Source organism: Ceratina calcarata, unplaced genomic scaffold, assembly GCF_001652005.2.
Source record: "Ceratina calcarata isolate Rehan_Ccalc_2016 unplaced genomic scaffold, ASM165200v1 scaffold250.2, whole genome shotgun sequence".
NCBI classification, from domain to species: Eukaryota; Metazoa; Arthropoda; class Insecta; order Hymenoptera; family Apidae; genus Ceratina; species Ceratina calcarata.
Window position 1 is genome coordinate 907595 of NW_017147019.1, and position 17732 is coordinate 925326.

At 44.1% G+C, this 17732-nt stretch overlaps 1 protein-coding gene across 7 annotated transcripts in view; it reads right to left on the reverse strand.

The window, feature by feature from the left end:
• Positions 1-3193: 3193 nt before the first annotated feature.
• LOC108623055 (Down syndrome cell adhesion molecule-like protein Dscam2) overlaps positions 3194-17732 on the reverse strand; it is a 97500-nt gene continuing 82961 nt past the window's right edge. For 2 of the 7 annotated variants that reach the window (XM_026811959.1, XM_018021317.2), the window contains 13 exons: positions 14251-14399; positions 13967-14121; positions 13160-13341; positions 10696-11001; positions 9096-9401; positions 8332-8467; positions 8140-8267; positions 7218-7646; positions 6737-7021; positions 5023-5309; positions 4327-4579; positions 4118-4208; positions 3556-3973 (listed from right to left, as the gene is read on the reverse strand). In XM_026811959.1, coding sequence (XP_026667760.1) covers positions 3556-3973; positions 4118-4208; positions 4327-4579; positions 5023-5309; positions 6737-7021; positions 7218-7646; positions 8140-8267; positions 8332-8467; positions 9096-9401; positions 10696-11001; positions 13160-13341; positions 13967-14121; positions 14251-14399 — 3125 coding nt within the window. Of the gene's footprint in view, positions 3974-4117; positions 4209-4322; positions 4580-5022; positions 5310-6736; positions 7022-7217; positions 7647-8139; positions 8268-8331; positions 8468-9095; positions 9402-10695; positions 11002-13159; positions 13342-13966; positions 14122-14250; positions 14400-17732 lie in introns of all 7 variants that reach the window. The other 5 variants (XM_018021318.2, XM_018021316.2, XM_018021314.2 and 2 more) reach the window with 5 other exon arrangements.

The following is a 17732-nucleotide window of genomic DNA, read 5'->3' on the forward strand; positions in this document are numbered from 1 at the left end:
ATAAATATAAATATGGATATATATATATATAAAATTATAAAACTGCAAATATAAATATATAAATATTCTATCCAGATATTTATAACATGAATGCAGACTACACACTGTAAAACGAATTTCGAACCGACTGGATCAGCTTCTAGCGGCTGTTCACTGAAAATTGCGATAGCTTCTGATATACAAGCCCGCGTGGACATCATTCCGAACCTTTAAACCTTGGAAGATAAACAGATTTCCTTCTGTCTTGTCGTACTTCGAACGCGTATCTGTACTGTATTTTACGATAAGCACCGTAAACTCTGAGTGTACGTATATGAATAAATACTAAGTGTAACGAAAGAGTGAGGCTGAGAGAGTAACATTCGAAATTAAGGGATGCGTGTGGATCGATTTGTGTAACTCGGTCGGCGCGTCGTTTATACATAATATAAATATTATACATAATTCAATTCGGAGAATAACGAGATAGATGTGTATAGGAGGATAATTTAGACTCTAGTCAGCATAACACAATCGTAATCGACGCACACGTTTTTCCTTGTTCCGTTTCCGTTCTTACGACGTCGTTCCCATTCGTTCGATTCGTTTCTCTGTAATGCGGAACGAGATTTCACTCAGTCAATGCCGCAGTGATACATTTCAACGTGTTGTTATGTATTAGTAATTAAACTGACATTACTCTATGACAAATGACGTTGCCCACGTGCTATTTTATATCGATTTTCATTCAATAATTTTTTTTAATCATGCCGTCACTGTTGCAACGAATGAGCGATTTGTGATAAACGCGTGGCTGCGTTTACGGCTGTTCGTTTGCTTTGGGTATGCGTGTTGAATCTTGGCACGAACCTAGGAACAATCTTGGATTAAAAATGTTCAAAGAGTTTCTAGCTGTATGCCGGATGGTGTGACGCGTGTGAGACGAGTTTCTGTTCTCCGGCATTATTGATTTAATTTTTATCATCATTTTTTATGCTTTGAACGAGAATTAAAATCAATTCCCATAATCAATAAACGTATCGGTGTCTGATTACTTTTAGAACTAAAAATCATGGTGCGATGAACGGATTGCAGACGCAGCCATTGAGAAAATGTAAATGAACGTGTCGGAGGTCTACACGCTTGATCGTTAGAGAGAATTAATAGAACGAAAATATCATCGGGAAACCGGTTCGTAGCGTTTAGAGTTAGAGGATCGAACAACGAGAGCGAGGATAATGTAAGAAGCGAAGGAATCGTGGAAAGTGCTGTTTTTTTTCTTTTTTTTTTTAATATCATGTTTCTTCGCGGCATCGAGTCGATCGACGCGCAACATTTGAATGCAAGTATTCGCACAGGCCTACGATAAGAGAGCTCTTTATATACGTATCCATAATGTTTCACATTGTACACGCAGTCCACATTCCTTTGTACACGTCGTTAATAAATGTAATTAAGTGATATAAGGCAGACTCGACTGCGTGTACAATCTTCTCAAATTTTAAAGGGACTAAATTCAGATTCCTAGTAATTATGTATGTGTTACTGGCTAACACGTATATGTATATACGAGTCAATCCCGCATACGTGCAACCCCGAGCGCTTTCAAGCCCTCGATGCACCCTTCATACCTCCGCGAGAATAATGGGGTAGTATTAACGAATTTGCATACTCCCTTTTTAGTTGAGTTTAATTAAAACTTCCATCAAGCTGCTGAGAAATTTGATTACAACCACATTGTCGCGCGACGTTCCAAATTACAGTACAAAATTTTGCAAAAGTCTAATAGAATTGGAAGTTCGAACGGTCGAATCTAGAGAGGACTCGTTTTGATCGTGCAAGCTATTGTTCGATCAGGTTTTCCTGAGGGGGAGAAGCACAAGAATATATGTCCTTCCACCGTAACAGTATCTTGACCAATTATGTACTAAGCTAGCATGGATGTATAACACACTGAGATAAATGTTAACCAGTTACCTGCGTAATACTCAATGTTAAGTGTCAGACTGATGTTCATTCAGATTTCCTTGGCGATGATCCTCGTCGCTCGCGCTCACAGCTTTTCTTTCTCTTCCACTATTGCGCATGAGAATACATTGCCAACGACCGTCTGCCAATATCGTTTACGCGGATTTTTTATGCGAACGAACGAAGAGGAAAAACGAGAAATCAAAAAGAGAAACATAATAGGTGACGTTAAGAGACATTCCAGGCCCCCTTTAATGAAAGGATCTAATGAGATCAACGAAATGAAACATTGTTCGACTGCCATATTTTATAATCATTCTGTTTTTTTTTTCTTTTATAGAGAACGGGCATTGACCCGCGTACGATTCGAATGGGAGTGTAGTTTCCATTCTTTTCTAAGTACGAACTTTCTTGTAATCTATCCTGATGAACAAAAAAAAAAAAAAGAGAAATAGATTGCGGCTACACGACACGTATTGATACGCGAACAAACTATTGTCACAGCTGATATGTGTGTGTTTTTTCTTTATTATGTACGTATCTGCCGTGTAGAAAAGTAGCGAAACCCCCACTCCATCTCCCCGTCCCTCATCTCGATGTCCCACGAACATGTTGTAGTAATATACACTTCTTACTATCGAAAAAAAAGAGTTTTTCATTATATCTTCATCATTTTCATTTCTCTAGTTTCCGCTGTCCATTTCAATTACTGTTGATACTCGACGCCAGAAGTTCTATCGAAAACGTCTGGCTGCTTCATTGAAAGTTGATTACACTCGCGTCAAGTAGGAAGTTCAATTCGTAGTTTCTCATTACACAATCGTGAAGGGTACCGAGCGAATGGTTTTAATTAATTTGAAAAGTTCAGGGCACTTTACGTGGATTTCACAATTTATATTCAAATTCGGAAATGATTCTAAAAATGTTCGGATAATATGAAGCATGTTTCGTGTATCGATCAGAACGTAATACTTCTATCGCGAAATTTATCCGAGAATCGAATTTCTGTCGGAAACGCGGCTGATGCTAAACTGATAAAGAGTTGGCAATTAAGCTGATTGACGGCAAGTTTATGACCACGGATCGTCATTTTAACGTTACTGGAATTAAAGAAGAATTAAAATCCGTTTGAATCCACACGTCTGTGCTTTTACTCGATTTCACGATCTGAATTGGAACGTGAAAAGTGATACGAGACTTGTTACAGAGGGGAAGGTTCTTGAAAGAAAACGCCGAGACACGATCGCTGGTTTTTCTTGTTATTTTTTTTAAAAAAATACCACTTTATTGTAAATGGATCGTCGACGGTAGTTACACGGAAAGACAGTTATCCATCCACAGAGAAGCGTTAGGGGATCCCGACAATCTCAACGGCGAGGAAAACGTTCTGTTTCTTATTCTGCGTATCATCATTTTTTTTACATTTTTCGCTTTTTTGAATTAACACTCATCATGCTTTGGCATCGTTATTATCTTACGTGTCTGTGTTCCTGTTAGGTCGTGTACGTGTCTGTGTACCCTTATGCGATACATTTTGTTGTTTTTTTTTTTAAATCTTCGTTTCGTTTCGATCTCGCGATTTGTTTCGAATATTTGATTAAAACACACTTAGACAGTGATAGTAAAGTCCTTAGGCGATTTCGAGAGCGAGTTAGAAGGAAAACCCGTCCTCTTCCTGTGGAGCTTCAGCTTCATGTCGATGTCGCACTCGGCCTCGCTGGTCTCGTGCGCGTCCGTGAAACCTGTCGGCGGCTTCAGTTCCAACGTAGACAGCTCGCTGCCCCAGTCCTCTTCCCTCCTCGGCATCCTCGACGAACCGGGCTCCTCCAACAGGCACAACGATTCCACGGACTTCCTCGAGCTCGGATCTTTCCCCAACCGGTCGCAGGAGCCGGGCCTCGAAGGATGATTCGACAACGCGCCCCTCGAATACGAATGCATCCCGGACTCCGAGAGCTTCAGCACGGGCCGAAGAATACCCGGCACGCGGCCGTCCATCCCAATGTCGGCCGTTGCTCCTTGATTCCTGAAGCATTAACGTTCATCCTATCTTTATACCTCTATTAAAAATGACGTAAAGCGACTGAAGTATCTAGTCTTCTATGATCGTTAGAGATGATACAGAGTAAGGCTAACAGAAGAGTGTGTAACAGGAATGATATGAAAGTACCTTTGCTTTTCGAGCCTGGGAAAGGTCTTCCTCTCAGAAGTTGGTGACGGCTCGGTTGATGTACTTGATTCGTGCGTGTGGTACAGCACATCTGGAAGGTGGACGCGAGAGACACGTTTGGTGGGAGAAACGTGAGACGTTAGTGGCGACTTGGATGCTGTTTTAAGACTGTTGCCGGCGTCGACACAGAAAATCGAATACTAACTTACTATGATGAACCGGCCTCGGGACCAGGGCTAGTCGCTGCTCCCTCTGCCCGATGGAGTTCGGCCCCGGCGACCGCGTCATTATCGACGCCGGCCCAGAATCGTCCAGGTGGTTCGAGGACTCGGTGCGGCTGCTGGTACCGACCTCCGTGTCGCTGTCCGAGCCCAGGGTGTCGTACTCCTCGGACTCCGACTTGAACGACTTCGACTTTCGCCGCGCCCTACCACGTACCTTCGTGTACTGGTCCATGTCGCACTGCAACGTGTAAAAGTTACCCGTGCCCTCTTCGCAATCTCCATCGCTACCAATACTTCTCTCGTGAACGTGAAACAGCGACGGTGGGAACGTGCACATAAACCCCGAATACAATAATAACACATTTTTGTGCAGGGAAAGGGAAGAGACTTGCAGGGAAAACCTTAACCGGATTCGATCTAAGCTCGATACATCAACGGAAGTCGCCTTACGTCGTACCGACGTTACTTTGATCTCGTGGGATATAGCTATGTGTATACAAGCAATACATCATCGGCTTGATCTCTTTCACACAGATATATCGTTCGGCCTCTCGATGAAGATACATTTCAGAGACAGAATCGAATCGATATAAAGGGAGACCGTTCATTTTTAACAAAGAATTGGTAGCGCGTATCAAGAAATGATTTCCAATTATCGACGACCGTTTGTGATTAACGTACCTGATTGCCTTGCAGCATGGTTTCGCTGCGTTCGTAGTAGAACGCCTGTCGCATCGGGTTCGCCGACAGGTTTTCCTGCTCGGGCAGATTGAAGGTGGCGTACGGATAAATGTCTTCGGAATATTCGGGTATTCTTTCCAGCGCGCTCACCTCGCGACAGGGCGACTGCTGGCCTGGTTTCCTCACGGTCGCATAGTACTGTTCCCTCTGCTCCATATTATGCTTGTTCTCCAGCGCGGCCTGCGTTTGCGAATTCGGGTCGTTCGCCCGACCTGACCGTTCCGCGTCTGCGATCACAGTAATTAACTCGTGGACGCGAGTCGCCGTCAGAGACCGAACGCTTCGTTTCTTTACCAATTAACGGGGCCATTTTCAATTTAAATTACGTTCGTCTAAACGGTAGAATCGAACGTTTGTTTGAAAAATCGATTAGCGCAGTCTTAGAACGGTTTCGACGCTATTTGGCGATCCGCCAAAGTTTCCGCGAACAAAGGAGCTGGGTTAAACTTCTAATTACATCTCGGGCATAACTAAACCCGGGTAAAAATGTTAATTACTACGCTATGGGGAAGAATGGGATTGAATTAGTCGACGCGATACGCCTGCCGAAATATACGTTTCGGAACGAGCCGCGGTCGCATGCGAATCCGTCGTGGACGCATAAATATTTGCCGGTCGTTCCGCGCGTGCCAGTTGAACGTTCGTGCCGTGTTAGCATCAACAACGCCAGGTATAATTGCATGAAGCGCGCCCGGCAGCCTCGTTTCGCCAGGCTTTTAATTAATCGAATTGCTCCGAGCGGATATACCGAGCCGGTGATGTTGACATTGCGGCGGTAAGTGGTCGGTCGAATAAAGGCGCGAGGGTCGCCGGGAAAGTGCGAGGGAGGAATAAAAAAAAAAAAAAAAGAAGGAAGAGAAAACGAGAAGGGGGAATCAATTTTCGCCCGATATCTTGCGGCTGGCCGACCCTCAAAGGTGGACATGGTAATTGGAGCACAATCCTGCGACGTTTAGCTACTCAATAACGACGAGTGGCACGAGTGCGGCGCCAGCACACCCTTCTGGCTCGATGCAAATTGCCACCGCCGACATTCGATCCGCGTCCTTCGAATTTCCTTCGACGATCGATCGACCGGCTACACTCGAGACGTCTGGCTCTATCAATTTAGACACCAGATCCTTTGACCGGTGAACTATTATACTTTGATCGACTCCAGACCAGTTTCCGGCGAGTTAACTTTCATAGACCATCTAAATTGCATGCAATCGCGTAGGACGTCGACGATTCTATGATGCGCGTACGAAAACCGAACTGTATCTGATTATGTGTACAAACGAATTCGAACGCCACGATATCCTGGATTCCTGCACGCCTCCGGTTATACAATTAAATATCTACACGTTTGCATAACTAGAATCATTAATTGAACTGCGATTCGACGGTTCTTTGTTTGACGCGAGGATATTGTTTGTATAATATGACGAAGTGTGTGTGCTCGTCAGACTTTAATTATATGCATCAGCCCGATGCAAAGTTATAGAGTCAATCTATTATTTGAATGACCACTAAATGAAACATTTATAGTAGCACTGCGCTATGAATTTTCTATTCACATTCTTTCTAAATACAATAGAACGCAGCGTGGAGATGAACCTCGACCAAGCTCCGGGAAATCGCGGCGCGTGAAATATTTCCGTGAAAATGGACTTACGTGTTTTCAAGCAGAAACAAACGCCAGCCACTGCGAGGAACACTGCGAGAAGCGATATCACGCTGGGCGCCAGTACGTGGGCGTCGAAAAACAGCGAGGTCTCCTCGATTTCCGGTGAATGCTCGTCGTGTATTCGATTACTGCCGGTCTGCGGCAGCGTGCTGAACAGGTATTCGGCCTGCGTGGATCCCGCGTTGTTGTACGCGCTGACACGGAGCTCGTATTTGGTACCCGGTTCCAGGTCCACTATAGGGAATCTCGATTGCGGCGGCACGTTATTCGACACTGTAACGGAATTAGGATCGTTCGGCGTAACAGACCGTGACGATACGTTCTTGCCGGCCAATTTCACCGCAATTTACGGTTATTATCAAAGATTTAACCAAATTAATCCGTTGAATTGTATGTAGAAAATCATGAATACCGAACTAATTTAACTATATTCGACCTCGGTTTAATTGCAATGTTAAAGCGCACTCACCGAGTAACCAATCGCCGGGCAATCTTCTATACTCCACCACGAAGTACAACAGAGGGCAGCCACCGTCTTGCCAAGAGTTCAACTCGAGGGTAACAAATGTTTGATTAACTTTGATCAATTGATGCTTCTTCGGCGCGACGGGTTTCGTTCCATTCGTCTTGACGGTTTCTATTTTGCTGGCGCTCCCGCTACCGATTCTGTTGAACGCGGCCAGAGTGAACTGGTACTTGGTTCCGCATTGTAAACCTTCCAAAAGATGCGTGGTGGCCTTCCGGTCCAGCATCACTTCCTCCCACTCGGAGAATTCCCGGCGGTAGGCCAACAGGAAGCCTCTTATGGCCGCGCCGCCATTGTCGCCTTGCTTCCACTGCAGCTGAACAGCGTCGGTGGTCGTGCCGGTGGCGAGCAAAGTCGGCGGCGTCGGCGGCACTAAGCAAAGTTACGTTGCTTGGATTGATCGCCCGGGAATGTCTGACGGCTGATTAATCGCGCTGAACAATGAGCCGAGAACCTGTTTCCCTTAATGCTAATGAAACTTCGCTGAGAACCTGCTAGGAATTTCTAATTTACGGTAGATGAGATTCCCGACGAATTTTAAGGTAATTCAGTGAAACGATTTCAGTACGCAGGTAATCGATATCATGCGTGAACGACAGACGAAATTGTATTAATTGATTTTGTATTCGGTTGAATGTATCAGAACTCGTTCGTTTAGGAGGGTGAATTATTTGACAGAGAATAATGACGCGACCAGTGGGACGGAAAATGGTTACGCGAAACTTTTAACGAACCGTTCTCGAAGCCGTTGCTGATTTTTTCGTTTTATTCCCGCAGTAATACGCGACGCGAGAAAGTTCGCCACAGAACGCACCTCAACGTTAACCGACATTCGTTTATACGCATCATTCCTGTTTTTCGATACCTTGTACTTGAAGCGTGTAGGCGATTTCGTCGGAGCCGAGGGAATTCTTGACGTGGCAGGAGTAGTTGCCCTCGTGGGACCTTTGCACGTTCCTCAGCGTCAATGTGTTGTCCGGCCCGATGTCGGATCTGCCACGGGAAATCCATGATCGCACACTCGACTGCCCGATCGAGAGCAACGTTTCACACTTACCTCTGCTGCAGTTTGACGTCGCCGCGGCGCCATTCCAACGTCGGCGGCGGATTACCCACGGCGAGACAGGCCATATTGACGTCCACCCTCCACGGCACCACGAGCGGCACTCCGAACGATATTATAGCTGCTGGAACTAATTAAAAGTCCCAGTTATCCTTGCTCTTCGTTAAACTTCCTCTAGCTATGATCCGTGTTTGAGTTCAGCTTTCGAAACTTCCGCCGTTCATCGTGCCACCCCTCCGGCTTTCAACAAACTCCCGTGTTTCCCGGAGCGAGCGCCGGCAATTTTTAACAGGTCACTCGAGGAACGAAACTCGCAGTGATTTCAATCATTGGCGGCGAACGCGAACAACGATTAAAATACAGAATTTCTCAGTATTGGCACAGTCCTCGCTCGGCAGATTCTAACTTCCATCAACTCAAACGCGAGTCATACGAAACGAGGCATCGATTAAACATCCCATTCGTACGAAACGAGCTCAAAACTCGTCCCACAGATCAGCCTACTCTTTAACTATTAACGATCACATAGGAATATATGTGCATATATTTAACAAGAGATATATTACATATTCGGCAAAACAGAGAAATGCAGAAGATTACATAGTTCAAAGAGAATTAATAATAATGCCTGCATGATACATGAAAAATGTGAATTAATATTTGAAGAAATTTATGTCCCTGGTCGAAGGTACATGGGAAAAGGCAAGAAAGTGGAAAGAAACGTTTGTAATCCAGGATGAAAAGTTTCTTGGACTTACTAGTACTGCCGGTGCTGCTCAGCTGAAGTTTGATGACCGGAGTCCTGGGCCCTTGCCCCACTTTGGTCGAGGCCGTAACCCAGGCTTCGTAGGACTCGCGCAGCTTCAACCCGGTCGCCTCGTGGTGCAAGCTCTGCGCAGGCAGCGAGCTTTTAGTGATCTTCACCTCCTGGCCCTGGTCCAACACCCGGATATGCACGGTGTACTTGGTTAGGATACCGTTCGGCCTCCGAGGAGGCAGCCAGGATATCACCACAGCGTCCTCGTTGCTAGTCACAGCCTTCACCCGCTCCGGTGCATCTGGAACTGCGAGCAAAAGATATTGCGCGATGCAAATATAAAACAAGAAAAAGAGAGAAACTGTCAATATAATTATTTTTTATATAAACCAACATCTTACATATAATATTATTATTATATATTAATTATTATTTATTATATATCATGTATTAATTATTATTTATTATATATCATATGTTAATTATTATTATAAATATATATATTAATTATATATAATATATATAAACCTTTTTAACTCCGAAGGGACATTCGTTTTAATTTATTTACTCATTGACAAGCAGTTAAATATTATGCGTGCACATTGGAGCTGTCCGTGACACGAAACAACGAAACGGACGGGTAGCAACGAGTTCCTGCTGTTGACAAATTCCACCGGTCGGAGTTTTCTTCATGATACACGAATTTTCGATTACGCCGCGCCTAGTCCCGTTGTTCAAGCTTTATTACGGATCTCGCGATACAATTATTCGCGACCCATTTCGCGAAATTTCGGCCGCGCCAAACGGGAACGCGTGCGTTTAATGGAAAACCCGTATTATGCTACTTCAAAGGCGCGTTAAAGTTTCTGTCATTGACTCTTTCAGTTCCCGTTTCGCCGTACTCGTTAAGTGATTCTCTGCAATTCGCCAACTGCAAGTGGCCTCCTCCGGTTCTGGTTTCAACCGTACGTGCCACTCGAGACGCATTCGGCTCAGCGAGAAATTCTCGGCTCCACGTGCAAATCCCTTTAAATATTTTTATTTCGTTTCTCGATGCGTTCTATTTGACGTTTTTAATAATCTAGAAAGTCTGATCACGAGCTAAATGAGATGGATAATTAGTAGAAACGCTCTCAACTTTGGAAATTAGAATTGGAATAGGCGTTCCATTGCAGCCGGTTCCAAGAAGCTTAATAACATAATACCTCCACCGATGTCGCGAACGACTCATTAACGTTTCAATAAACCCAGTATTCTAGTTCTCTGGCCAACCGTTCTATTCTTGGTCGAATCCTGTCTAAAACTAGATGAAAAGTGACCCACAATTCCCTGAATATATTGATCTACCGTCAATGATAACTTGCCGTAAGGCGACGATTGATCTCTCAAAAAGATCTCAACGGGATTCCACTCCCATGACAACATTTCTCCACGACTTACTCTTCTCACTTGTTAAATCTTGATACAAGTAAATATTTATGACTAAGATAGTAAAATTTTAATCATTTATTTTATTCATTTCTGACAGTCTAAATAATTTCGTACAGCGTTTGCAATTCTTGCAACATGCAATTTTCTTATAAAATCTGTAAACGACTTACCAGTTTCTTCGGTGGTGCAGGATACAGGGCTACTGGTGACACCTTCGCCGGCCCTTGTGTACGCAAGCACCTGTACCGTGTAATTCGTGTACGGGCTCAAACCGTGGAGCACCGTGCTGAGTGCATGGACGATCTTCGTCTCCCTGCCCGCCTGCTGCTCGAGGACCGCGCTGGCCGCCTCGTACAGCAACTTGTAGCCTTGCACGACCCCGTGAACTTTGTCGGAAGGCGGTGGTTTCCAGGTCACCTGAATGGTCTGCCCGGTTAGCGCCGCGCACGCTACGGTCTGCGGAGGGGCGCTTGGAACTGCGTCACAGTCGTAACCATAAATTCGTTTCACGGTCGAGGAAATGTAATTAACACATTTGCACTATCAACGTTCAGTTCTTTATCATTATCATCAAGTATCATTATAGATCTGTTAATTACTGTGTTACATCAATCATTTCTATCAATTACTATATCAATATTGTAATAACCATTCTAAGTAAAGTAGTGCAAATTAGTATAAAAATTATTGTATGAAACATTACGACAGTCATTGTACAAACCAATTGGTCGATGTGATGCAAATGGCGTAGAGATAAAACGATTTTGAGAATACTTCTGCTCGATTCGTTGCTATTTTGATTCAATTTTAAATGATCATGGTATGTACATTGAAAGGTGAAAATGAATTCGTGTCTCTGGAAATTCGAGCGAAGGCGGGACGATGGAAAGTTCTGTGTAGGTCCGGTTACTGTGACAAACGACGTAGCTGTAGAAGAGTTCTCAGTTTCGAGGAGAAATTCGAGCGGGTGACAAAAAGCGAATGCCGAGTGGATCGTTTCCGTGTTTTCAATCGACGAGATTCTTAAGGAACCTTCGATGGAATAGGTCAATTTAGATTTTTATAAGTGATCCCTGCAGAAGGCATTCGCTTGTTTAAGTTCGATTGGGTGAATGGACGAATCGATCTCGAGCGGAGTCTCTGATTGGACAGACGAGATTCTCGGATAGAGAAATTCCCAAGTAAATTTTCGTTCACAATGATAATAATCGGACTTTCTAAATTTATTATCTGAAAATATTACATGTACGTGTTTACTTTATGAAATTCTGTTGGATAATACCGAGGGACTTCCTAAATCAAGTGTCAAACGTAAAAGAACGACAGAAACGCGAGGCACGCGTGTCGTACAAAGGGATTCGGTCGGTGGTTTTTTGCAGAATACAAAAGGGAATTCCTTGGGTCCGTAGTTCGATGGCTGGATGTCTCGGATTCTTTGCTATCTGTGAAACTAGAGGGAAATTGGAACGCGGTCATCAAACATTTTCCGACAGCGTAGGTGGATACGTACAGCCGCAAGAATTTGATCCTATTTAAAATTCTACCGCCGTAACGAGTTGTTGCGGGTTTTCACGTTGAATTAATGCAGTTTCGTATGTAAGATCGTTACTAAACGACGGGCTTAGAAAATGTACCGTAACCGTTTCCTCGAGTACCGGCAAAGGAAACCGCGCAATTAAGCCGCGCCATTGTTCCTGAGGAATGGACCGCGGAAATCACGCGAGTCTGCGACGGATCTCATGCTTATACCTAACATTCCAAAGTTCCGCACAGTTGCAAGCATTTAAATATTTTAAGATTTTTGTCATAAATCGAGTTAATTTTTAATTAATAAATATCATTGATATAAACAAGCGAAGAAGAACGCTGCGGATTAATTAAATTTCATATAAAAAGTAATCAATAAGAACGAGTAAGCAACATTCCATAGCTTATGAATTGCAANATAATTTAATAATAATGAAGACTTTGTATGATCACATAATAACTAAGACTAATAACGAAGACTGTAACGAACCTTAACTCTTTTCAGCTATTCAGTCTGGCTTTCATTTTTTAAAAAGAAGGATTTCGCGTAGCCAAAACTCAACAAGTTAGAACAACAGGTCACCCGGTGATAAAAAAGAAAGAGTGAGTGTGTAATGAGGCCTGACCTACGATATACATCCCATGTATGCAAAATTTTTTTACGCCCTCAGGGTGTTATTGCGGGTTTCCGGGTGTAAACTGCTCTCGCTGAAATTAATTTCGCCGTTTCGTCGCACCGCATAAAGCTCTGGCCTCATCAGCGCGCGAGAAGGCGCTGTATATTAAAACGGAAACTGGCGAGGTATACGATTTATTCTTTGTCACGATCTTTTTCCAGCAGTATATTGCACCTCAATGAGCAAATGTATGTTCAATTAGTTCCTATGCTTGCGCTAATAAATCCTGCTCGAGAATTCGAAATATTCCTTAGTCTGTATATTAAAGCTCGACGAGGAGGAAAATCTAATATAAAATGTGGTGCAACTGGAAAAAGTTTCAGATCTCCGAGGCCAAATTGAAAACCATTCTTCGCAGCGAGCCGAACACAATAGATAGATAAACAGAAAATTAAAAAGGAAGGAACAAGCTTTGATAGCATTGGCTCACCGTCTTCAAGGGTCTGCACAGTCACCGGGTCAGATCCTGGCCCGTCGCCTTTATTATTGAACGCCTTCACTACTATGCTGTACTGGGTGTACTTTCGAAGCCCGGTTAGCTTATAATCGTAGGAGCCGTCCCCGTTACCGGTGATTCCCACTCTAGTGATGTTCACCGATTGATCATTCCCTCTGAAAGAAAGCCAAGCTCGATGTTCCTCCAGGCGGAAAGATAAAACGCGAGAGAAGGAACGCGGAACTCGCCGATACTTAAACCCATCCCGTGGAAACTGGAGCGAAAAATGGTTCTCTGATTCCCCGAACTCAACTCCCCGCGGAGCTGATATGAAATTCCCTTCTCCTAAATCAGAGCAGACTTCTTCAAGAATTACAATCCAGAATTTTGATAACGAACGACGAATTCGATTAATGATTCAAAATTATCATCCAAGTTCTTCAATAATTTTAAACAATTACGTTTATATGTATTTCACTGATTGAAATAAAGAAGTGATAAATTAGTAAGCGGAAACAAGAAACGAATTACTAGATGTGAGCGAGCTGTTGTAAACGATAGAAACTAGAGATTGGACTACTCGTTTGAAAAGTGAAAAGGGAATAGCTATCCAAGTAACATCTGTTACTGGACAGGAGAACAAAGCGGTGCTATTATCCGCGTAGCGAACCGATCGTCGAGCCATTGTCGACGGAATCGTCGCGATAATCGACGTAGATCCTTTCCGAGTCTCCCTTCTCTCGTAATTCGTGGATCCCGCGGTAGGAACTATTCTAAACAGCCGTAAACGGATAACGATACCCGAGATTGGCGTAGCTGATCGTGTATCCAAGAAGTTCCCCGTTCCAGAGGGATCGATCGGGCGGCTGCCAGGTGACTTTCACTTGCTGGGGTCCTAACGCCTCCACGGTGACGTGCCTGGGCGGTCCGCTGGGTATCTCGCCCTCGGTCTGGGTCTGTTGTCGTCACCGTCAGTCGTGTTCGCATGATTCAAAGAACATAGAGGCGGGATGTAAATGAACGAACGCGGATCTCGCGCGGGTGAATGAATACCATGAAATGAATTCTTGTTAAATGATACTGACATGAAGGATGTCGCTTGGCGCTGATGTTCCAAGGTGATTTTCCGCAAGCACCCGAAAGTGGTAGGAGGTCGCCGGTTTTAGTGGCGAAATCAGCGCGACCGTGTTGTCCCCCGACACCATCTTCTGCGTGTTGTGCTCATGCCACACGTCTTTCCAGCAAAATGCAACGACAACGCTTAGAGGGCTTGTGCATCGCTGGGTGGATAGTCGACGGATTTATGACACGCGAAACGTCGCCCGGAGACGGTTACAGAGCTACCCTCCGTTTCCTAAGCGAGCTAGCTAGCCTCGGGAAAACGAAACGCTGGCGCAGACTAAACCGCGTTCGCTGGCTCGCGGCGAGACAGAATTTACGATGAAGATGTAATAATCATATTTCAGGGAACTTCCGCGAACTGTGCTAACTTCCCGGATGAAACTCTCGCGAATTCAATTTAAATTCCGTGTATCCGTGACCGACGTCTGCTTGAACGCGTGTTCGAATGTCATCTGTACTTTCGCGTAGACGAAGGTCACGATTCTTGCACTGGATTCTATCGATTCTGTTCAAATGGCTTTATTGTTCGGAAAACAATAGGACGAGAGAAACGCGGAGAGGAAATAAAGTTAGCTCGGGAGAATTAGTTGGTATCACGAACGGACGGGGTAGCAGTAATCCGCCTCGAAGCAGTCGAAAAATCGAACGTGCGAAAGTGCAGTTGGCCCGCAAAGGGTAGAGTTCGACGGGGGCGCAGACGACGCGTGTTCCCAAGCTTCAAACAAGTTAATCAAGTGCGCTCCATTTTAACCGAACGAAAAATGCAATATTTCTCACTTTACGTATTGTTCCACTTTTTTTTTTTTTTATTACATTCCCTCTCGAATGTGAATTGCGTTTCACTGACGAGGCAGTTCGGAATTGGGAATTATTTATATACTATCTGGAATGTAACGTGAAAAGAACAGCTCCAATCTTTTTTTTTCTACATGGAATATCGTAAAATAATTGAAATAAAAATCACGTTCGCACGATCGATCACGGCGAGAAGAGGTCCCTTCCCCCCGTGCTAACGAATTCCCGACTCGGTGCTTGCCCTGAAAACGTGTTTCACGTTGCGTTCACACCGCGCCTCCGTCCTTCCATGTGTTAAGTTCGATAATTTAGCGGCGGCCAGGCGATTCGAGTCGATTAGGCGTAAATGAGGACATCCGAAGTTAACGAGGGATCGGATCCTGGGAGCGGCCAGCCCGGCGGTCCCGCGAGGTGCGAGGGGGGGTTCGGTCTGCCTTTCAAAGGGAACTTTCCGACGCGAAAATAAAGGGAGAGACAGAGCGAGGCGAAGACTTCGTGGCAAACTTCGACTTCCTTTCGCTCCTATGAAAATCGTGAACCGCCCCTCGCTCGATATGACACCCTAACTCGGTGAAGGAAAAAACAGGTCATTCCACGCGGCGTAATTAAATAACCTCGAACACAACGGGCCGCTGGGTCCACCATCGATGACAATTCGTTCGGTCGACGAAACCACGGGAGACCAGGCTTTCGTGAAAATTGAAAAACTTTCGAGCAAAGATCGCAACTGACGTACTGATATGAATTTTTCCATTAAAATGTAAAAACGCGAATTGGCCGGATTTCGTAGGATCGTTTAATATTTCATTTAGTTTCGACGGAAGCTCGAGGAAACTCGCGGTTGGATCCGTGTCCAATCAGCGAATCAATACGAAAGAAACAACGATCCCACCTCCTCGATTGATTAGATATTGTTTGCCATATTGCGTTATAATTTCATTCCCAACGATTGCCTCCGAGCTGGGCTATTGATTAAACTTGAGATCCAGCCTGACAGTCCAATAATGGAGTCTTAATGTGGCACCGGTCGAGATATTACGAATCAAACTCCTTCCGACGCCGAGACCTAGCCTGTAATGAAACGGCGATTGTACCGCGCCGGATAGAAAGCAATTAAAATATAGAGGAGTCGAGGAAGTTCGTGTAAGCACGGAGTACAAATAAATACTGTCGCAGACGTTAATGAAATCTTTTTTTCTTTTTTAAAGTGTCTACCATGATTTATTCTTTTATCCATCTGCGATATTTTTAGATAGATGCATTATTAAGTTGATTCAAGTTGGAAATTGATGAAAATGTAATGTGTTCTAGGGAATTAGTAACATAAATGTTACGTGAAGATCCTTGTAATCTATTTTTCTCATCTAAAAATCTATACGCACCTCTTCATTTCGTGTCGGTGTTTCGCTTCGAATAGACAAACGGTAATCGAATTCTGATAAAAATGAATACAACCAAGCCACGAAATGGGACAGAATTGAAGTAACGAGAAAGCAATCGAGTGAAATGGAAATAAGTTTGACGCGTCCCCGGAAATCGTTATGAACCAAACGACACAGGTAAAGTCAGGAACACTAAGATGGATCTCGGTGACGCGCTGGGTAACAGCGTCACGAGCTTGCTATTTGAATTCCAAAGAAGCTTTCAGGGAGTCCTTTTCCTCGCGCGGATACTAAAGCGATAAATCACGCGGCCACATAAAGATTCAGTTATCCAAGTCCGCGAAGTGGGTTAAGATCCTCAGAGAATTCTCAGATTTCTTCTAATCACATTCCGAGATTTCACCGAAATTTAACATCGTCCTCAGGTATTCAAGTTCGAGGCACGTTGGTTTGTGTGAAAGGGTTCTCTGGTTTTCGAAGTTAGGCAGACTATAATCCAACAACGCTGGCATATCTATTTCCCTTGGAGTCTCAGCTTTCATCTCGTTGTGAGACACGTAGACAGCCGTGCGCCGTGTTACTAACCTCTAGAGTAAAATCTAGTGGTCTCCAGACTGATGGAATAAATTAATATCACCCTTTGTTTATACGAGATAGACTAACTTCTATGCACGTTCACAAATTAATTGATAATGATTGCCATTTCGACTCGAAACCGCCAGCGTTTATTTATCCATTTTCCAATTCAGATAAAAATTTGGAGGATGGTGTGGACACGTTGTGTAACGCCAAGGAATGTATGGCTGTGCGAAGTTAGTGACAATAATGAGTTCGAGCGATCTTCAATGCCAATCTGACGAAGCCCACGGATCCAACGCGTATTCGGACACGATCAATCGGAGTCACGGGCACGGTACACGCTTCCGAGACACGCCTCTCTATCTCGGAGCTAGCTGCAACCTCGTAGGAAGCACGGCCCAGTGACCTCCTCATTTCCATTCCATTAAACAGAACTGTAACGTCGGACCACCAATTAAATTCGATATCAATCGAATCGAACTTTAATTAACCAAAGCCAAACGAGCAAATAAAACAGCAATCCTTTTACTCCGTCGCACGGAGAACGTTTATCAAAACGTGAAAAATAAAAAACTGGTTGATAATGAAACTGCATATGTGTTTGCGTAATTCTGATGGGTGAATGATGAATTTATAAAATCTGCAAACTTTTCTTGTATCAATCAATATTTCATTTGTGCAGGAATTCT